A 15466-nucleotide genomic window follows, 5' to 3' on the forward strand; every position below is an offset into this window, starting at 1 on the left:
CTATGTCAGGTCTCACCAATATATAAAAGGCCACACTGGGAGCACCGAACACAGTATACCACACCAGCCGAATCACAGGTGAAGTGTCGCCTCACCTGGAAGGACTGTCTGGGGCCCTGAATGGTGGTGAGGGAGGAAGTGTAAGGGCAGGTGTAGCTCTTGTTCCGCTTACAAGGATAAGGGCCAGGAGGGAGATCAGTGGGAAGGGATGGGGAGTGAACAAGGGAGTCGCATAGGGAGCGATCCCTGTGGAAAGCAGAAAAGATGTGCTTGGTAGTGGGATCCCATTGGAGGTGGCGGAATTTACGGAGAATTATACGTTGGACCTGGAGGCTAGTGGGGTGGTAGGTGAGGAGAAGGGGAACCCTATCCCGAGTGGGGTGGCGGGCAGATGTGCAGGAAATGGGAGAAATGCGTTTGAGAGCAGAGTTGATGGTGGAAGAAGGGAAGCCCCTTTGTTTAAAAAAGGAAGACATCTCCCATGTCCAGGAACGAAAAACCTCATCCTGAGAGCAGATGCGGCAGAGACGGAGGAATTGTGAGAAGGGGATAGCATTTTTGAAAGAGACAGTGGGAAGAGGAATAATCCAGGTAGCTGTGAGAGTCTGTAGGCTTACAGTAGATAGGCCGTCTCTAGAGATGGAAACAGAAAGATCAAGAAAGGGGAGTGAGGTGTCGGAAATGGACCAGGTAAATTTGAGGGCAGGGTGAAAGTTGGAATGATACGTTGGATGTGGATGTGGATGCTCAAGGGGTAATAGGTAAAGACAAGAGGAACTCTATCACTGTTAAGACATTGGGAAGATAGGGTGAAAGCATATGTTTGGGAAATGGAGGAGATGCAGGTGAGGGCAGCATCAATGGTGGAGGAAGGGAAACCCCATTCTTTGAAGGCTGAGGTGATGCATGCTAATTTTGTTTTAAATCTCATAGGGAATTCTGCTGGTTACTGAATTGGCACTAACATATATCATAGAGGAAGGTCTTTATGGATTATCCTGAGTTTATATGGATCTACTGTACTAATTGTTTGAAGGGCCAGAGAGAAATTTTTACAGAGTTCACCTCCTCTTGCCCCCATCTGGGCCATGATTTTTTTTAAAGTGTTCTTCTACCTTTCTGTGTAGTCCCACATTATGACACTTCTGGTAATGAAAATTCACCCTTGGAACTCAGAAATCACCACCAAAAATTTGAGATATAGAATAAAAATTAATTATTATGAAATTTACATGCAGGGAAAAAAGATCAATCAATCACAATGAGAATTGTCAAGTGTTTGTAATACAGAAAATTGCAATATGAATATTTTCCTAGGAATGCAACCCCTCCCTACAGAGATTCATTGTACAGAGATTCAACGACAGAGGCTTATTTGTGAGCTGCCATTCCTTAAGTGAGATACAGTTCTGAAGAACCAGCAAATCTTTTCCTGTTCATCTGTTTCATATGTTGACATGTCAATTCAATATAGAATTATTGATATTAATGCAAAGTTTGAAGTTCCAATTCTGTCCCGTTTTTTAGAGGAACAATGTTACTTCCAGCATTTTGCAGAATTTCACTGTAAACACATTTGTCTGCCATTTCCCACATTTGGACAAATAGTGCAGATTCTCATCAGACATGAATTATTTATCCCCAATTTTATTATGACCTTTGAAAGATAAACAGTACGAATAAATGAAAATAATGCAATGCAAAAATATGTTGCATTGGAAATGGTAACATGGGTGACAAACTCCAAACCAATTTTCAACTGAGAAATTTTGAAAATGGCTTGATGTTTTAAAGTTTAAATATATTCCCATTTGAAAATGCACATTTAATTGCATTAAAATTCTGCAAAATAATTTTATTCTAAAGTAAAAAAAAAGCTCTCTTTTGTTACCTTCTATACTCTTGAAAACACCACGATTTTCAATCTCTGTCACAAGGTCAAAATGGGAGCAGTCAGTTAGCATAACTTCTTCCTCTGTTTCTGTGTTCATGAGGCCATAAATTTTGAGGGGCAAATCCAATTGTTGCCCAACTCTAGCTTCCACTTGGCAGGGCGCAAACTCCATTTGGATTGGTTCTATTACATATACCTTGAAGTTTTAAAATATAATTTTATGATGAACCAAGACTACAGTTAAATCACAATACATTCCAGACCAACATTTAGGTTTATAGTGGAGGATTACTTATTTTAAAAAGACTAACAAGGTAACTGGCACAAACCCTCTGATCATGTACAACCCCGAAACCCGCCCCCCCCTCGGAATTTTGTACTCCCACAAGCAAGGGGACACAACTATTTAAAAAGTTGCATCCTATATTGGCACTGCCAGTGCCACACTACTTCACCACACAATGAAATATTAGCAAGGTTTTCTGCTCAAGTTTGCAGTGGAATTTGAACCCATTTCTTTTTTTTTCTGAGGAATGGTACTAACTTCTACACCAAGATAACCATTATCTCTTGTTGTAAACATTCGGATCTGGAAATTGTCTTCAATTCCTTCTTGTAAGTTCTTGTATTGTAGTAACTGATCAGATATTTAGAGCAGCAGCTTTCTGTCTTTCCTGCAGAGTCTTCCAAAGACTTTGAGATGTACAAGAGCACATAATAGTGTCTTTTTAGGCCATAAACCATTCAATTTAAACTTGCACAAGCTATTCTATGAGTAGCCCTTCTAGAAAATTAGCATATTTTTAAGAAAGTCAACAGCATATAACCATTCATTCCATTTATACTTTTTGCCCACAGAAATTCCATGAAGAGAGCCAAAGCACTATAGCACCCACTCACTAGTATTCTAGAACATGACTGAATAGGGAAAAATTAGTCAAACTGAAAAATCCTTTTTGACAGTCTTAATTATAAAGCAACAGAATTATGAATTTGTTGCTAAAGACAAAATGTTTTAAAAAGGTAGAAAACAAAGATGGGATTATAAGGGATAAGAGACAAAATGTGCATTTAATTTTTTAAATTGGTTAGTATTAAAACAGAGTAAATGAAACTGCATGATCACTAAAGTTAATTTTTGGTGCATTAAAGGCATAATTAAAAATGCAAATATTAGCACATACAATATTCATTTTTTCCGGTAAATTCAGTAGTTGTCTATCACTTGGGTGGTGTAAATTCACACCTCTCCACATACTTAAATCCCAAGACATTTGGCAAGATAACAATTACTGGACAAAAAAATCAAATCAGAGAGCACTGTCTTGCTTTTCATTTTTAATTGTAAATGGGGTTAAAGAAGTCACTCAACACCTAATGGTACCCTCGGTATCATGATCATTTCCACCTTGATATCTCCACAAATTCTGAAAACTTCATTTCAACATGAGATACATTTTATATCGCTCTTATAGATAATGTTCAGTCAATAAAAATGAAATGCAAAGGTAAAAATGAATCAAATTACCATCATTTGTCCATAGTGTAATGGATTCTGAACATCATGAGCTTTTATTATGCTCAGTCCTGTATCACTTCCCGTTGTCATAGTTCCTTTAACTGTCACTGTTGCCACTGCTTGATTGGATGATGACCAAATAAAATTTCCACTCCCACCTTCGGCCTAAGCAGCAAATTAAATTAAAAAGGGAAATATAAATGCAACCTCATCTGTCATTGAAATATACTGTACATTCAAATCACAAGGCAGAACATCATTTCCCTATGTGTGCAAGTGCTGAGTGCCTGTTTTGAGCAATAATAAGAATACAGGTGCTCAAAACACTCACTCAGGGTGTGGGAAAGGAAACAGTCAATATTACTAAGTATTGTTGGCCTGAAACTTTTACTCCATTTCTCTTCCTGCAGATTCATTCTGCTCTGCTAATTGTTTCCCACATTTTAGAAGATAGAACAGTACAGCGTAGGAACAGGGCCTTCGGCAGACAACGCTGTGCTGAATCAATTAAATTAGTAATCAAATGATCAATTAAACTAATGCTTTCTGCCTATACAATGTTCATATTCTCCCATTTTCCTCACATTCACGTGCCTGTCTAACTACCTCCTAAAAGTTCCAAATGTATCGGCCTTATCTACCACCCCAGGCAGCGTATTCCAGACACTCACCAACCCCTGTATAAAAGAAACTTGCCTCTCACACCTCCTTTGAATTTATTGCTCTCATCTTAACTGCATGCCCTCTGGTATTAAACAATTTAACCCTGGGAAACAGATACTGTCTGTCTACTCTACCTGTGTCTCTCATAAACATTTAAACTTCTATCGGATCTCGTCTCAGCCTCCGCCACTCTGTATAAAACAACCTAAGTTTGTCCAGCCTCTCATTATAGCACATGCCCACTAGTCCAGGCAGCTTCCTGGTAAATCTCTTCTGCATCCTCTTCAAAAGCTCAACATCCTTCCCACCAGAACTGTCCACAATACTCCAGATGCAGCCGAACTAGAGAGTTTTAAAAAGCTGCAAAGTAACCTCCTGATCTTTGAACCCAATGGCTCAATCAATTAAAGGCAAGCATACCATATACCTTCATAACCACACCATCATTTTATGTAGCCACTATGTAGCTGAGGAAGCTATTAACTTGCACCCCTAGATCACTCCACTCATTAACAGTGTTGATGACCTTTAAAACTGTTAAAGGCCTTGCCCTTAACAGTGTACTTCCTGTTTACATTTAATTTTCTGGCTTTATTTTAAATTTTCAGCCTTTTTATGTTAACATTTATAATCATTATGGCCCTCTTTCTCCCTCCAAAGATGCTGCCTGACCTCCAGCACTTTTTGTGTTTTCAATTCTAGTTCTGCAGCATCTGCATGTGTTTTTGTTAAGTGCCTTTTGTTACCACATATTGAAGATCTTGACAGATTTATTCTCCAAATAGATTTAGCAGAACAAAATACTTAAGTTGTTATTGCCTCCTCTAAAAAGGAGATAACATATCTTTTTAACTATTTCCATGAAACTTTGGCAGCCAATAACTGGGCCAAAATTAACCGGAACCTACTGTTTGTTAATTAGGCAAGATATATTGTATTCACAAAATAAGCACCTTTATTACATATTGGTAAGCTCCAGCCACCTGCTGCCAGGGAAATGTCAAAATACTTGGTGTAAGAGTAATCGGATTATAAATTTCAACTTCTTGTTGGTTTCGCACTGGGACAGCCATGGAATGCACAGCTCCATTCTGAAAGTCAAAGTTAACAAAATATAGAATAGTATTAGTAAAACACTAAACAGCACTGGAATATCTGCAATTAATGCAACTGACATTCAAGAAAACAAGCATCAGCATAAGTTTAAAAAATTTTAAGATGATTTTAGAGATGCCCAGACCTCCAAAACTTCATGACAATGCTGCAATTTGATAGTATTTATTTAAAAACCATTTGTAGCCATGCATTCTGTTCAAATTGGCAAAAGCCTATTTTTGCTTCAAAGAATCACAACAGTAACTATGAATTTGCATATAGTATTTTAAGATTCTTGGAATTACAAAGCTAAGCTTTAACAGAACTAATATACATTCCATTTTCTGCAATACAAGGAAGAAAGCCCTCATCCCTTCATGTTTGCATATAAAAATGTATATTGCAGAGTTGATATTAACATTATTGCATGAGTTTCATAATGTTTTTAAACATGAAAATTTGTATTAAGTCCCAGAAACAGCTTATAAATAGTATCATAAACCCAAATGAGATGGATTCTGTCTGCCACCTTCATTTGCTGCATTTCTTGTTCACCTACTTATGCTTACCTGGGCTGGTTACAGGGAAAGAAAAATTTATGAAATACTTGCAGTGATTTAGCATTTTAATGATTCTTTTTACAAGTGTGCAGAGATGAGAATTACTTTTGCTTTTATTTTCTTCTCTATGTAATATTTGGAACACTCAGTAGTTTAAAAAGTACTGAAAATTAGTTCAATTAAAAATATTTACAAATTCAAGAGTGCATAGAAATGTCAAAAACCAACTGTACACAAGCAGTCATCTGCATTCACCTGAGCATGGTTTCTGATTTAATCCAGGTCTGGACAAGGAAATTCAGAAGTGCACTGGAAAACAGATCTGCTGGGAACCGTTATGTTACTTTGCACTGGACCTTTTCCGGGTTCTGTAAATCTGGCATTTAGTTATCTGGGACCAGCTGGATGCCAACATTTCCAAACACAAAGCCTGCTTGCATCAGCCTACTGCTTCCTTTCTAAGCGTTGCTTCAGGAAACAAAGATCGTGCAGTGCACTTTGAAAATGCCTCTGCTCACTGAATGGTAGGGTGTTTTTTGTTTAGCTCCCAACGGAACAGGTATAAGGTTTTAACATTTCATTCAAACGACTGCACAAGCAGCAATGCTGCACTGATGTGTTCATATCCTGAAGAACCCACCATCGGGTAATTCAAAGTAAAAATAGCAACAGGGCCATAACTGACATCGTTTAAACCCAATAAAAAGGTTTAAACCAAATTGGATTATATTCGTAACAGAGACTATTAATAACACTGCATTTTATTCTACATCATAGTCCAAATGTAAGCAGAGCATCTGAATTCCTCAAAATTGTTTTGTTCCCAACATGACATTAAATCAATATTTCAAAATTTATTATATATTAAATATTTAGTTGCTTGAAAATTGATCCTGAATTCAGTCGCATGCGTATATACTCCTTTTTATGACTGATCTAAATTCAAATCCCGAATTGGACAATGGTTTGAACGCTTACTATAAAGTTACCACTTAAGTAAATGGTTTTTATTTTTGTAACAAGAATTCTCAGCAATTTTGAAAATTAGCTAAGAGCTGTTTATAACAAAGTGAAATATGCAAAGAACTTCAATTGTGAAGAGTTCTGTTCTGTTCATTAAATTCAAAGTTATTTTTAATACTTATGAGATTGCATACTTCAGCATAAAAAAATACATTCTCACCTGAGATATCACTTTACTTAACGATGCATCAATTGTTGTCTGTCCCTTTTTCAATGCCCTCACACGATGATATGATCCATTTAAAGAGCTCTCCAATACGTCAAAATACTCTGCTGGAATTTCTGCGTTAATTCTGATTTCCTATGTTGTCGTGAAGAAATGAGTTACCATAAAATATTACTACATACATTCAACAGTGCACATTGCAGCTTGTATATAATACACAGGGCACACACAACTACAACAGCTAAAAACAGAAATCAACCTTTGCCAGAGTTAAATGGGGTCTAAAAAACTAGCCACTTAACGTATTCTCCTCCGAATACTTTGGAATCAAATACATGGGGATAAAACCAAAGGCAGTTGATATGTTTGGAATCATTGTAGCACTAACAACCAAAATCTAATTTCTATTTCATGGTCTCAATTTAAAAAACCAAAATCTGTCAAAAAAAAACTCAACTATGCCTTGACAGGTAATGTAAAATTAAACAACAAATGGACCAGACTAAATGACTAACAATATTGCTTAAACATGATCACATAAAGCATCAGTGTTTTACAAAATGTTCAAACACTCTATGGGTGAACCGTGTAACAATCTCAAAGCAGTATGGCAGAAGGATCTTGGAAGTGACATTGAAGATAATGAGTGGTCAAATATCTTATCAAATGTGAGTAGACATATTAGGGAAGTAAGAGGGAAATTTATTCAGTATAAGATAGTACACATATTATTGTACACCAAATAGACTCAACAAAATGGGGATTGTTGATAATCATTTATGCCAGAAATGTAAAAATGAGGTGGGCACATACTTTCACATGATTTGGAAGTGTTCCATGGTTCATCCATTTTGTTGTAAAGTTTTTGATTTGTTGGGGAATTGGTTGGGTCCTACACTGCCCTTGTGCCCATGGCTTTGTCTCCAGGGTGATAGGACGATGATCCCTAATGTAAACAATGACAAATTTACTATTTTAAAGGTGGGTCTCATCACAGCTGCAAGAATTAAATTGCAAAACTGGAAAAAACCCAGATGTCCCACTGTGAGGGAATGGACTGAGGAAATGGTTAAGATTTCATCATATGAACACATGTTGGGAAGAATTAACAGTGAGGGGAAAGTGCAAGACGCATGGGATCAATTTTGGTTGTATGTTAATTTAAACTAAAATTAGAAGTTTTTTTCTGTTTCTTAGTTTTATATGTTTTCCTGTCATGGGATGGCTGTGTAATTATGCTGTACTATATCTGCTCTATGATATGCCGTGCTACTTTGTAAAATAAGAAAAAAAAATAAAAATTTGAATTACAAAAAAAAACATGATCACAATAAGATGTGGCCTTCAGATTGTAAAGCCATTTTAAAGGGAAGGCTCAATTTTCTTCTATAGTTTGAGTGGGGGCTGACAGGGAGATATCACGAGTTTGAAAATTTCACTTTGGAAATTGCCATTTTGGTAGTTTCCAAAAAGGCAAGGTCACTTCAAAATTGACAATGTGACCTTCCAATTTTTACTTGATTCCATTTTTATCTTACCATTGCTGGGCTTAAAAAACATAAATAAGCAGTCATTAGTTTTTATAACTTTACCTAGTGTACAAGTGTGGCTTGTGATCAAGTGGTTAAAGCACTGGACTAGCGATCTCGTGAGTTCGAGCCCCAGCCAGGATGGCATAACCACCGGCCTGATGAGGCCAGGACAGACTTTAACTTTTTAACCTTGGCCTAAAATTTACTGAAATGCTAAGACTGCGAATGACATATATTTACTGCATAAACCAGCTATAACTTGAACTAAGGGAGAATTATCGCACAAATGAAAAAAATAGTCACAGGTTGCTGGATAATTTTTCATTTGTAATGAGCTTTGTGAAAATGACATCTTGTCCTTTACCTCCCTATATATTTCATGGAGTTGCTGTACTTAAGCATTAATTGCTCACTTAATGTGCTATGAAAGTTCAACTCACAGCACAAGTACTCTTGTTAAAGGGAGTTCATTTTCTGGGCTCAAGTTTGATAGGTAATCAGTGTGTATGTCTGTCCTGGGAGTAAATCATTTGAGCATTTAAATGTCAAAGGCAAGTTAATATTCTTCCCTTCCCTCTACCATACTCAATTACAGCCTTTAGTTCATCCCCTGTATGTTCAGCTCTCATTAATTAAGGGACAAGGCCCTGGATGTCGTTTTCACCTTATACTGCCAGGACAAAGCAAAACTGAACCGAAGGATGCAAGAAAAAGTTGAACTCATTAGGAAGTTTGTCTTAGAATGTAGAACAGTAGATCACATACAGGCTCTTCGGCCAACCTTTTAGCCTACTCCAAGATCAACCTAACCCTTCCCTCCCACATAGCCTTCCATTTTACTTTCATCCATTTACCTATCTAAGAATCTCTTAAATGTCCTTAATGTATCTGCCTCTACCACCACCCCAGGCAGTACGTTCCATGCACTTAGCACTCTCTGTGAAAAACCTACCTCTGACATCTCTTCGACACTCTTCTCCTATTACTTTAAAAGAATGCCTCCTCATTTCAGTCATTGCCACCCTGGAAAAAAGGTGCTAGTGTTCACTCATCAATGCCTCTTATCAGGTCTTCTATTATCCCTGTTGCTCCAGAGACAAAAGCCCTAGCTCACTCAACCCTGCCTCATAAGATGTGTTTTCTATTCCCGTCAGCATCATGATAAATCTCTGCACTCTCTCTGTAAAGATTCAACATCCTTCCTATTGTGAGACAATCACAATACTCAAAGTGTGGTCTAATCAGAGATTTATAGAGCTGCAACATTACCGCATGGCTCTTTAACTTCTTAACCACCCTATCAACCTGTATGGCAACTTGGAGAGATCTATGAACTTGGATCCCAAGATCCCTTTCTGTTTCTCTACACTGCTAAGAATCTTGTCATTAACTTTGTACTCTGCCATCAAATCCAGTGGGTGATTGGGTGAAGGTACATCTCTACCAAAGAAGATGTAAGGCACACCTTCCCTCCACTAGCCTGCAGGACACCCTCGGGCAACATGTAGCACCTGCTTACCCCCTGATCATGGTCATGTGAAGCCATGGGTGCAGGTGGTGGATGGTCTTAAAGAACAGCTGGTGCACATCACGACCTGGTTATGCAACCACTGATGCCAGGAAGATAGTAAGTATTGACAACAGCTAGGGTCTTGTACTGAGACTATATAGAAGAAGGCAATGGCAAACCATTTCTGTAGAAAAATTTGCCAAGAACAATTATGGTTATGGAAAGATGATGATCACTTATATCATACAACATGGCACATAATGATGATGATCAAGTTTGACCTAAGTCCATCGATTCATATTTTTCTGGATTTAACTCGATCTGCCACTTCTGCATCCTGAAAATATTCTTTTGTAATCTCCAACAAGGTTAGCTTGCTCAAGCAAGTTCTAGTTCAGTGACATCCAGGCCCAGTTACATTGAGAGAAACAGTTATAATTAATAAAAACTTGGTTGGCCAGCTCAGTAAGTGGTGCAGTGCTCAGTGAGGCCAGAGGGAGGGACAGGGGCATAGGAATAGTTGGAACAACTCTTGATTACCCATCACCTGTCAAGTCCAGGAAACACTGGACTACTGAAGTTTTAAAAGGTCTTTTGTGTCTGAAAGGTTTTCTTGCTCAGAGCGACACATATTTCCAGTTGAAAGTAGAAGTGAGGAATGAGCCAGTTCCCAAATCATTTAACACTGTCAATTGAAAACACCGTACATACATTCCAAAACTAAGCAAGAGGAAATAAACAGAATAAAACAAACTAAGTCATTTGTACACAGCACAATCATTTTGAAGATTAATTGTTGGGAATTTTAAAGTTTCACAAGTGAACCGATAACATCTTTTTCTTGCCTCGGTAGAATACTTACATCTGAATGATAAAATTTATTGCTTTCTTTATCATACACTTCAATTGTTAGAACGTACTCTTTGCCAGTTTCCAAAATCCATCTGTCACCAGGATAAACTGTAAATCCTATATATATATAAAAAAAGTTACTTAATTTCTATATAGCCTTAGCATAGCTCAGTTTTCTAATAAAAGTATTATATAAGCAGGGGAGATTTACAAACCATTTACTCTATGAAGTTTTGCAACTTTACAGTGGCCACGTCAGCAATGGCCTTCTGAAAGATTATGTCACTGCTCTACATTTATATGACAATTTTTGTGATTGGCCCAGAGCAGATCAAAATGAATGCATTATTTTTATCAAAGGGTAGTTTTATTGTATTGATATAATTAGGAAGACCGTACTAAAGTTGAGTACTGGAGAGTTGTTAATTCAAATTTTTTCTCAGCTAAGTTGAGAATGTCTTGCAGGAAACCATAGACCTGTTAGCTTGACATCGATGGTTGGAAAGTTGTTGGAGTCCATTACCTGGAGGCATATGACAAGATAGGCAGAACTCAGCATGGTTTCCTTAAAGGAAAATCCTGCCTGACTAATCTATTGCAATTTTTTGAGGAAATTACAAGTAGGCTAGATAAGGAAGATGCAGCGGATGTTGTATATTTGGATTTTCAGAAGGCCCTTGACCAGGTGTCACACATGAGGCTGCTAAACAAGATAAGAGCCCATGGAATTAGAGGAAAGTTACATACGTGGATAGTGTTGGCTGATTGGCAGGAAACAGAGAGTGGGAATAAAGGGACCCCATTCTGGTTGGCAGCCGGTTACCAGTGGGTGTTCCACAAGGGTCCGTGCTGGGGCCACTTCTCTTTACGTTGATATACCAATGATTTGGATTGTGGAATAGATGGCTTTGTGGCTAAGTTTGCTGATGATACAATGATATGTGGAGGGGCCAGTAGTGCTGAGGAAACAGAGAGACTGCAGAGAGCAAACACGAGGAAATCTGCAGATGCTGGAAATTCAAACAACACACACAAAATGCTGGTGGAACACAGCAGGCCAGGCAGCATCTATAAGGAGAAGCACTGTCTCGTCCCGAAACGTCGACAGTGTTTCTCCTTATAGATGCTGCCTGGCCTGCTGTGTTCCACCAGCATTTTGTGTGTGTAGTCTGCAGAGAGACTTGGATAGATTGGGGGAATGGGCAAAGAAGTGACAAATGAATTACAATGTTGGAAAATGTATGGTCATGCACATCGGTAGAAGAAATAAATGGGCAGACTATTATTTAAATGGAGAGAGAGTTCAAAGATCTGGGATGCAAAGAGACTTGGGAGTCCTCGTGTAGGATACCCTTAAGGTTAACCTCCAGGTTGAGTCGGCGGTAAAGAAGGTGAATGCAATGTTGGCATTCATTTGTAGAGGAATAGAGTATAGGAGCAGGGATGTGATGTTGAGGCTCTATAAGGCAATGGTAAGACCTCACTTGGAGTACTGTGTGAAGTTTTGCGCTCCTTATTTAAGAAAGGATGTTCTAACGTTGGAGAGGGTTCAAAGAAGATTCACTAGAATGATTACAGGAATGAGAGGGTTAACATATGAGGACTATTTGACTGCTCTTGGGCTGTACTCCTTGGAGTTTAGAAGAATGAGGCGGGACCTCATAGAAACATTTCAAATGTTGAAAGGCTTGGACAGAGTGGATGTGGCAAAGTTGTTTCCCATGGTGGGGGAGTCTAGTACGAGAGGGCACGACTTCAAGATTGAAGGGCACCCATTCAGAACAGAGATGCGAAGAAATTTTTTTAGCCAGAGGGTGGTGAATCTGTGGAACTTTTTACCACGGTGGCAGTGGAGGTCAAGTCATTGGGTGCATTTAAGGCAGAGATTGATAGGTATCTGAGTCGCCAGGGCATCAAAGGTTATGGTGAGAAGGCAGGGGAATGGGACTAAATGGGAGAATGGATCAGCTCATGATAAAATGGCGGAGCAGACTTGATGGGCCGAATGGCCAACTACTGCTCCTTTGTCTTATGGTCTTATTACAGGAGGCCTTTTCAAAATCGGGGCATTATTTTATAATGAGCAATTAACTTCCCTGATAGCATTATGAAAACTTTTCCTCCATTCTATCTGAATACATTGCTCACCATATAAAGTTGGTTTGGTGCTGTTAATTAGCTGACAACTGCAATTACAATCCTTGAAACACAATAAAATGAATTTGTTAAATATATTTACTGACATCAGTAATGATTATAGTGTGTATAAGCACATTACAATGTTTTGTAGTAACATTAATTTGCAATACTTGTCCAGTAAACTGAAATATACGAAATTCTGAACCACTACTGATTGTCTATTGTTTCACCCAAGTGTTGTACATGATATTCAAGAAAGAGGAATGGAACTATCAATCCCCAAAAGATGGATCGATCGTCCTCGACAACTTAACAACTCTTCACTACTGCAGCAAAACCTCAGCAATTATCTGTCAGAGGTTGCCATAAAATCATTGGATAGATCCATCTATCAAAGTGATGTATAATCTGAAGATGCAGTAATATTCATAAACATGTATTTGGTGCAATTCCAATGCAGTCTTAAAGAAGAGGCAGACGTATGGAGAAATATATATTTTCTCTATGCATCAAGAAAAAGCTATTCAAGTAGTCCCACCTGTTTAAAAAGATAAATGACAAGGTAAACTACAAACACAATTGGAACTGAGCAGTACAGCTTAGAAAGTGGTAAAGAATACATTTCATATATTGAGAGCAAAACGAAGAACAATGCAGCTTGTTTGGCCATTGAACGAATATTTTGGGTAATAACCCAATACTATAATTAGGCATGTTTTAATACCAGAGGGCATGCATTTAAGGGGAAAGGGGGTAATTTCAAAGGAGATGTGAGGGGCAAGTATTTCCCCTCCACAGAGGGTGGTGGTTGCCTGGAATGGTGGTAGACACAGAAACATTAGGAACTTTTAAGAGACTTTAGATAGGCACATGAATGTGAGGGGAAAAATGTGGAAGGACATAGATAAACATCGCGTAGGCAGAAAAGATCAGCTCAGTTCGCTATTTGATTGCTAATTTACAAAGACAGATGCTGGAAATTCAAAGCAACATACACAAACTGATGGAGAAAGTCAGCAGGCCAGGCAGCATCTATAGAAAAGAGTAAACATTTGATGTTTCAGGCCAAGACCCTTTATCAGGACTGAGAAAAGAGAGACATCAGAGCAAGAAGATGGGGGGAGGGAAGGAAGAAGTACAAGGTGGAGGGTGATAGGTGAAACGGGTTGGGGGGTACTGTAGTAAAGAGCTGGGAAGTTGATTGGTGAAAGGGATAAAGGTCTGGAGAAGGGGGAATCTGATAGGAGAGGGTAGAAGACCATGGAAGAAAGGGAAGAGGGAGGAACATCAGAGGGAGGTGATGGGCAGGTAAGGAGATAAGGTGGGAGAGGGAAATGGGATTGGGGAATGGTGAAGGAGGGGGTGGGCTATTATTGGAAATTCAAGAAATCATGCCACAGGTTGGAGACTACCCATGCAGAATACAAGCTGTTGTGATGAGGCCACACTCAGGTTGGAGGAGCAATACCGTATATTCTGTCTGAATTGCCTCCAGCATGATGGCATAAGCGTCGATTTCTTGAACCTCCAGTAATTGACCCCCCACCACTGTTATGAACTATAAAATGATTTATTTCTTGATTTTAAAACTTCTATCTAAAAGCGGATTTACAGTGAAACCAAGATAATCCATTATGAGATTGTTCACAAATCCTGATGGTTTGCTATCTGGTTCACTTGTTGTGGTCACCCACACTCCCTCAGTTTACTGGACAATATACTACTGGGTAACACCTAAAAACACTGAATTAAAAGTGTGATACAGCCAACAATTCTAAATCTGTCAGTCTGTCACCAAAGTCCCAACGATGCCAGAGTATCAGAGTGCTATTGCGACAATTTCATGCTAGCACTAAAACAAGTTTGCATGCATGCCATATTTCACAGCTACTCTACTATCCAAAATTGAAGATTGAACATGATAAATTTATGACTATGTAAATTAAAGAAAACTTTGTCCATCTTCATCAGTGTCTATTGATTACAAGGAATGGTGTTTTTTTTATATTTGAAATAAAAATTAAGAAAATCATTAACCATGAGTTCTCTGCTCCAGCCCCAATTCTGAGTGGATGGCTGACTAACATTGGGGGAGTGACCATTCATAAATTACAAGAAAATAATTTAGCAAAGACACTTAGTATCCACATCGGAGCTTCTGCATTCATAACCCAGCATTCCTCTTTACAATAGTGCTATTAAACATCTTGTCAATAAATATAAACTTCTCCCTTACATTTGATCTCTCAAAGTTTAGCACATCACACTTGCTCAGATTAAACTCCATCTGCCGTTTCTCTGCTCATATTTGTAACTGAACCATATTCTGCTATACATTTTGGTGGGTGCTATACTGTTTGGAGGCCCACGACCAGTTGTGTTCCACAGGGATTGGTGCTGGGTAATATATATGTAGCACCCATCTAAAATGAATGCTTGGACATGAGGAAGCACTGAGTAACGGAAAAACATTGGTGCACTTCTGGAAGGATCCCTGAAGGCAGCAGCACAAA

The 15466-nt window shown here is 38.4% G+C and overlaps 1 protein-coding gene across 1 annotated transcript in view; it reads right to left on the bottom strand.

Moving 5' to 3' along the window:
- Window positions 1–15466, bottom strand: part of nup210 (nucleoporin 210) — a 113586-nt gene that overhangs the window by 54838 nt on the left and 43282 nt on the right. Inside the window, exons 9-13 of the mRNA XM_059944105.1 lie at window positions 10825–10931; window positions 6915–7055; window positions 5030–5167; window positions 3423–3578; window positions 1892–2090 (exon numbers count right to left, since the gene is read on the bottom strand). Of these exons, the coding sequence (XP_059800088.1) occupies window positions 1892–2090; window positions 3423–3578; window positions 5030–5167; window positions 6915–7055; window positions 10825–10931 (741 nt within the window). The remainder of the gene's footprint in view (window positions 1–1891; window positions 2091–3422; window positions 3579–5029; window positions 5168–6914; window positions 7056–10824; window positions 10932–15466) is intronic.

Source organism: Hypanus sabinus, chromosome 19 (assembly GCF_030144855.1).
Source record: "Hypanus sabinus isolate sHypSab1 chromosome 19, sHypSab1.hap1, whole genome shotgun sequence".
Taxonomy (NCBI): domain Eukaryota; kingdom Metazoa; phylum Chordata; class Chondrichthyes; order Myliobatiformes; family Dasyatidae; genus Hypanus; species Hypanus sabinus.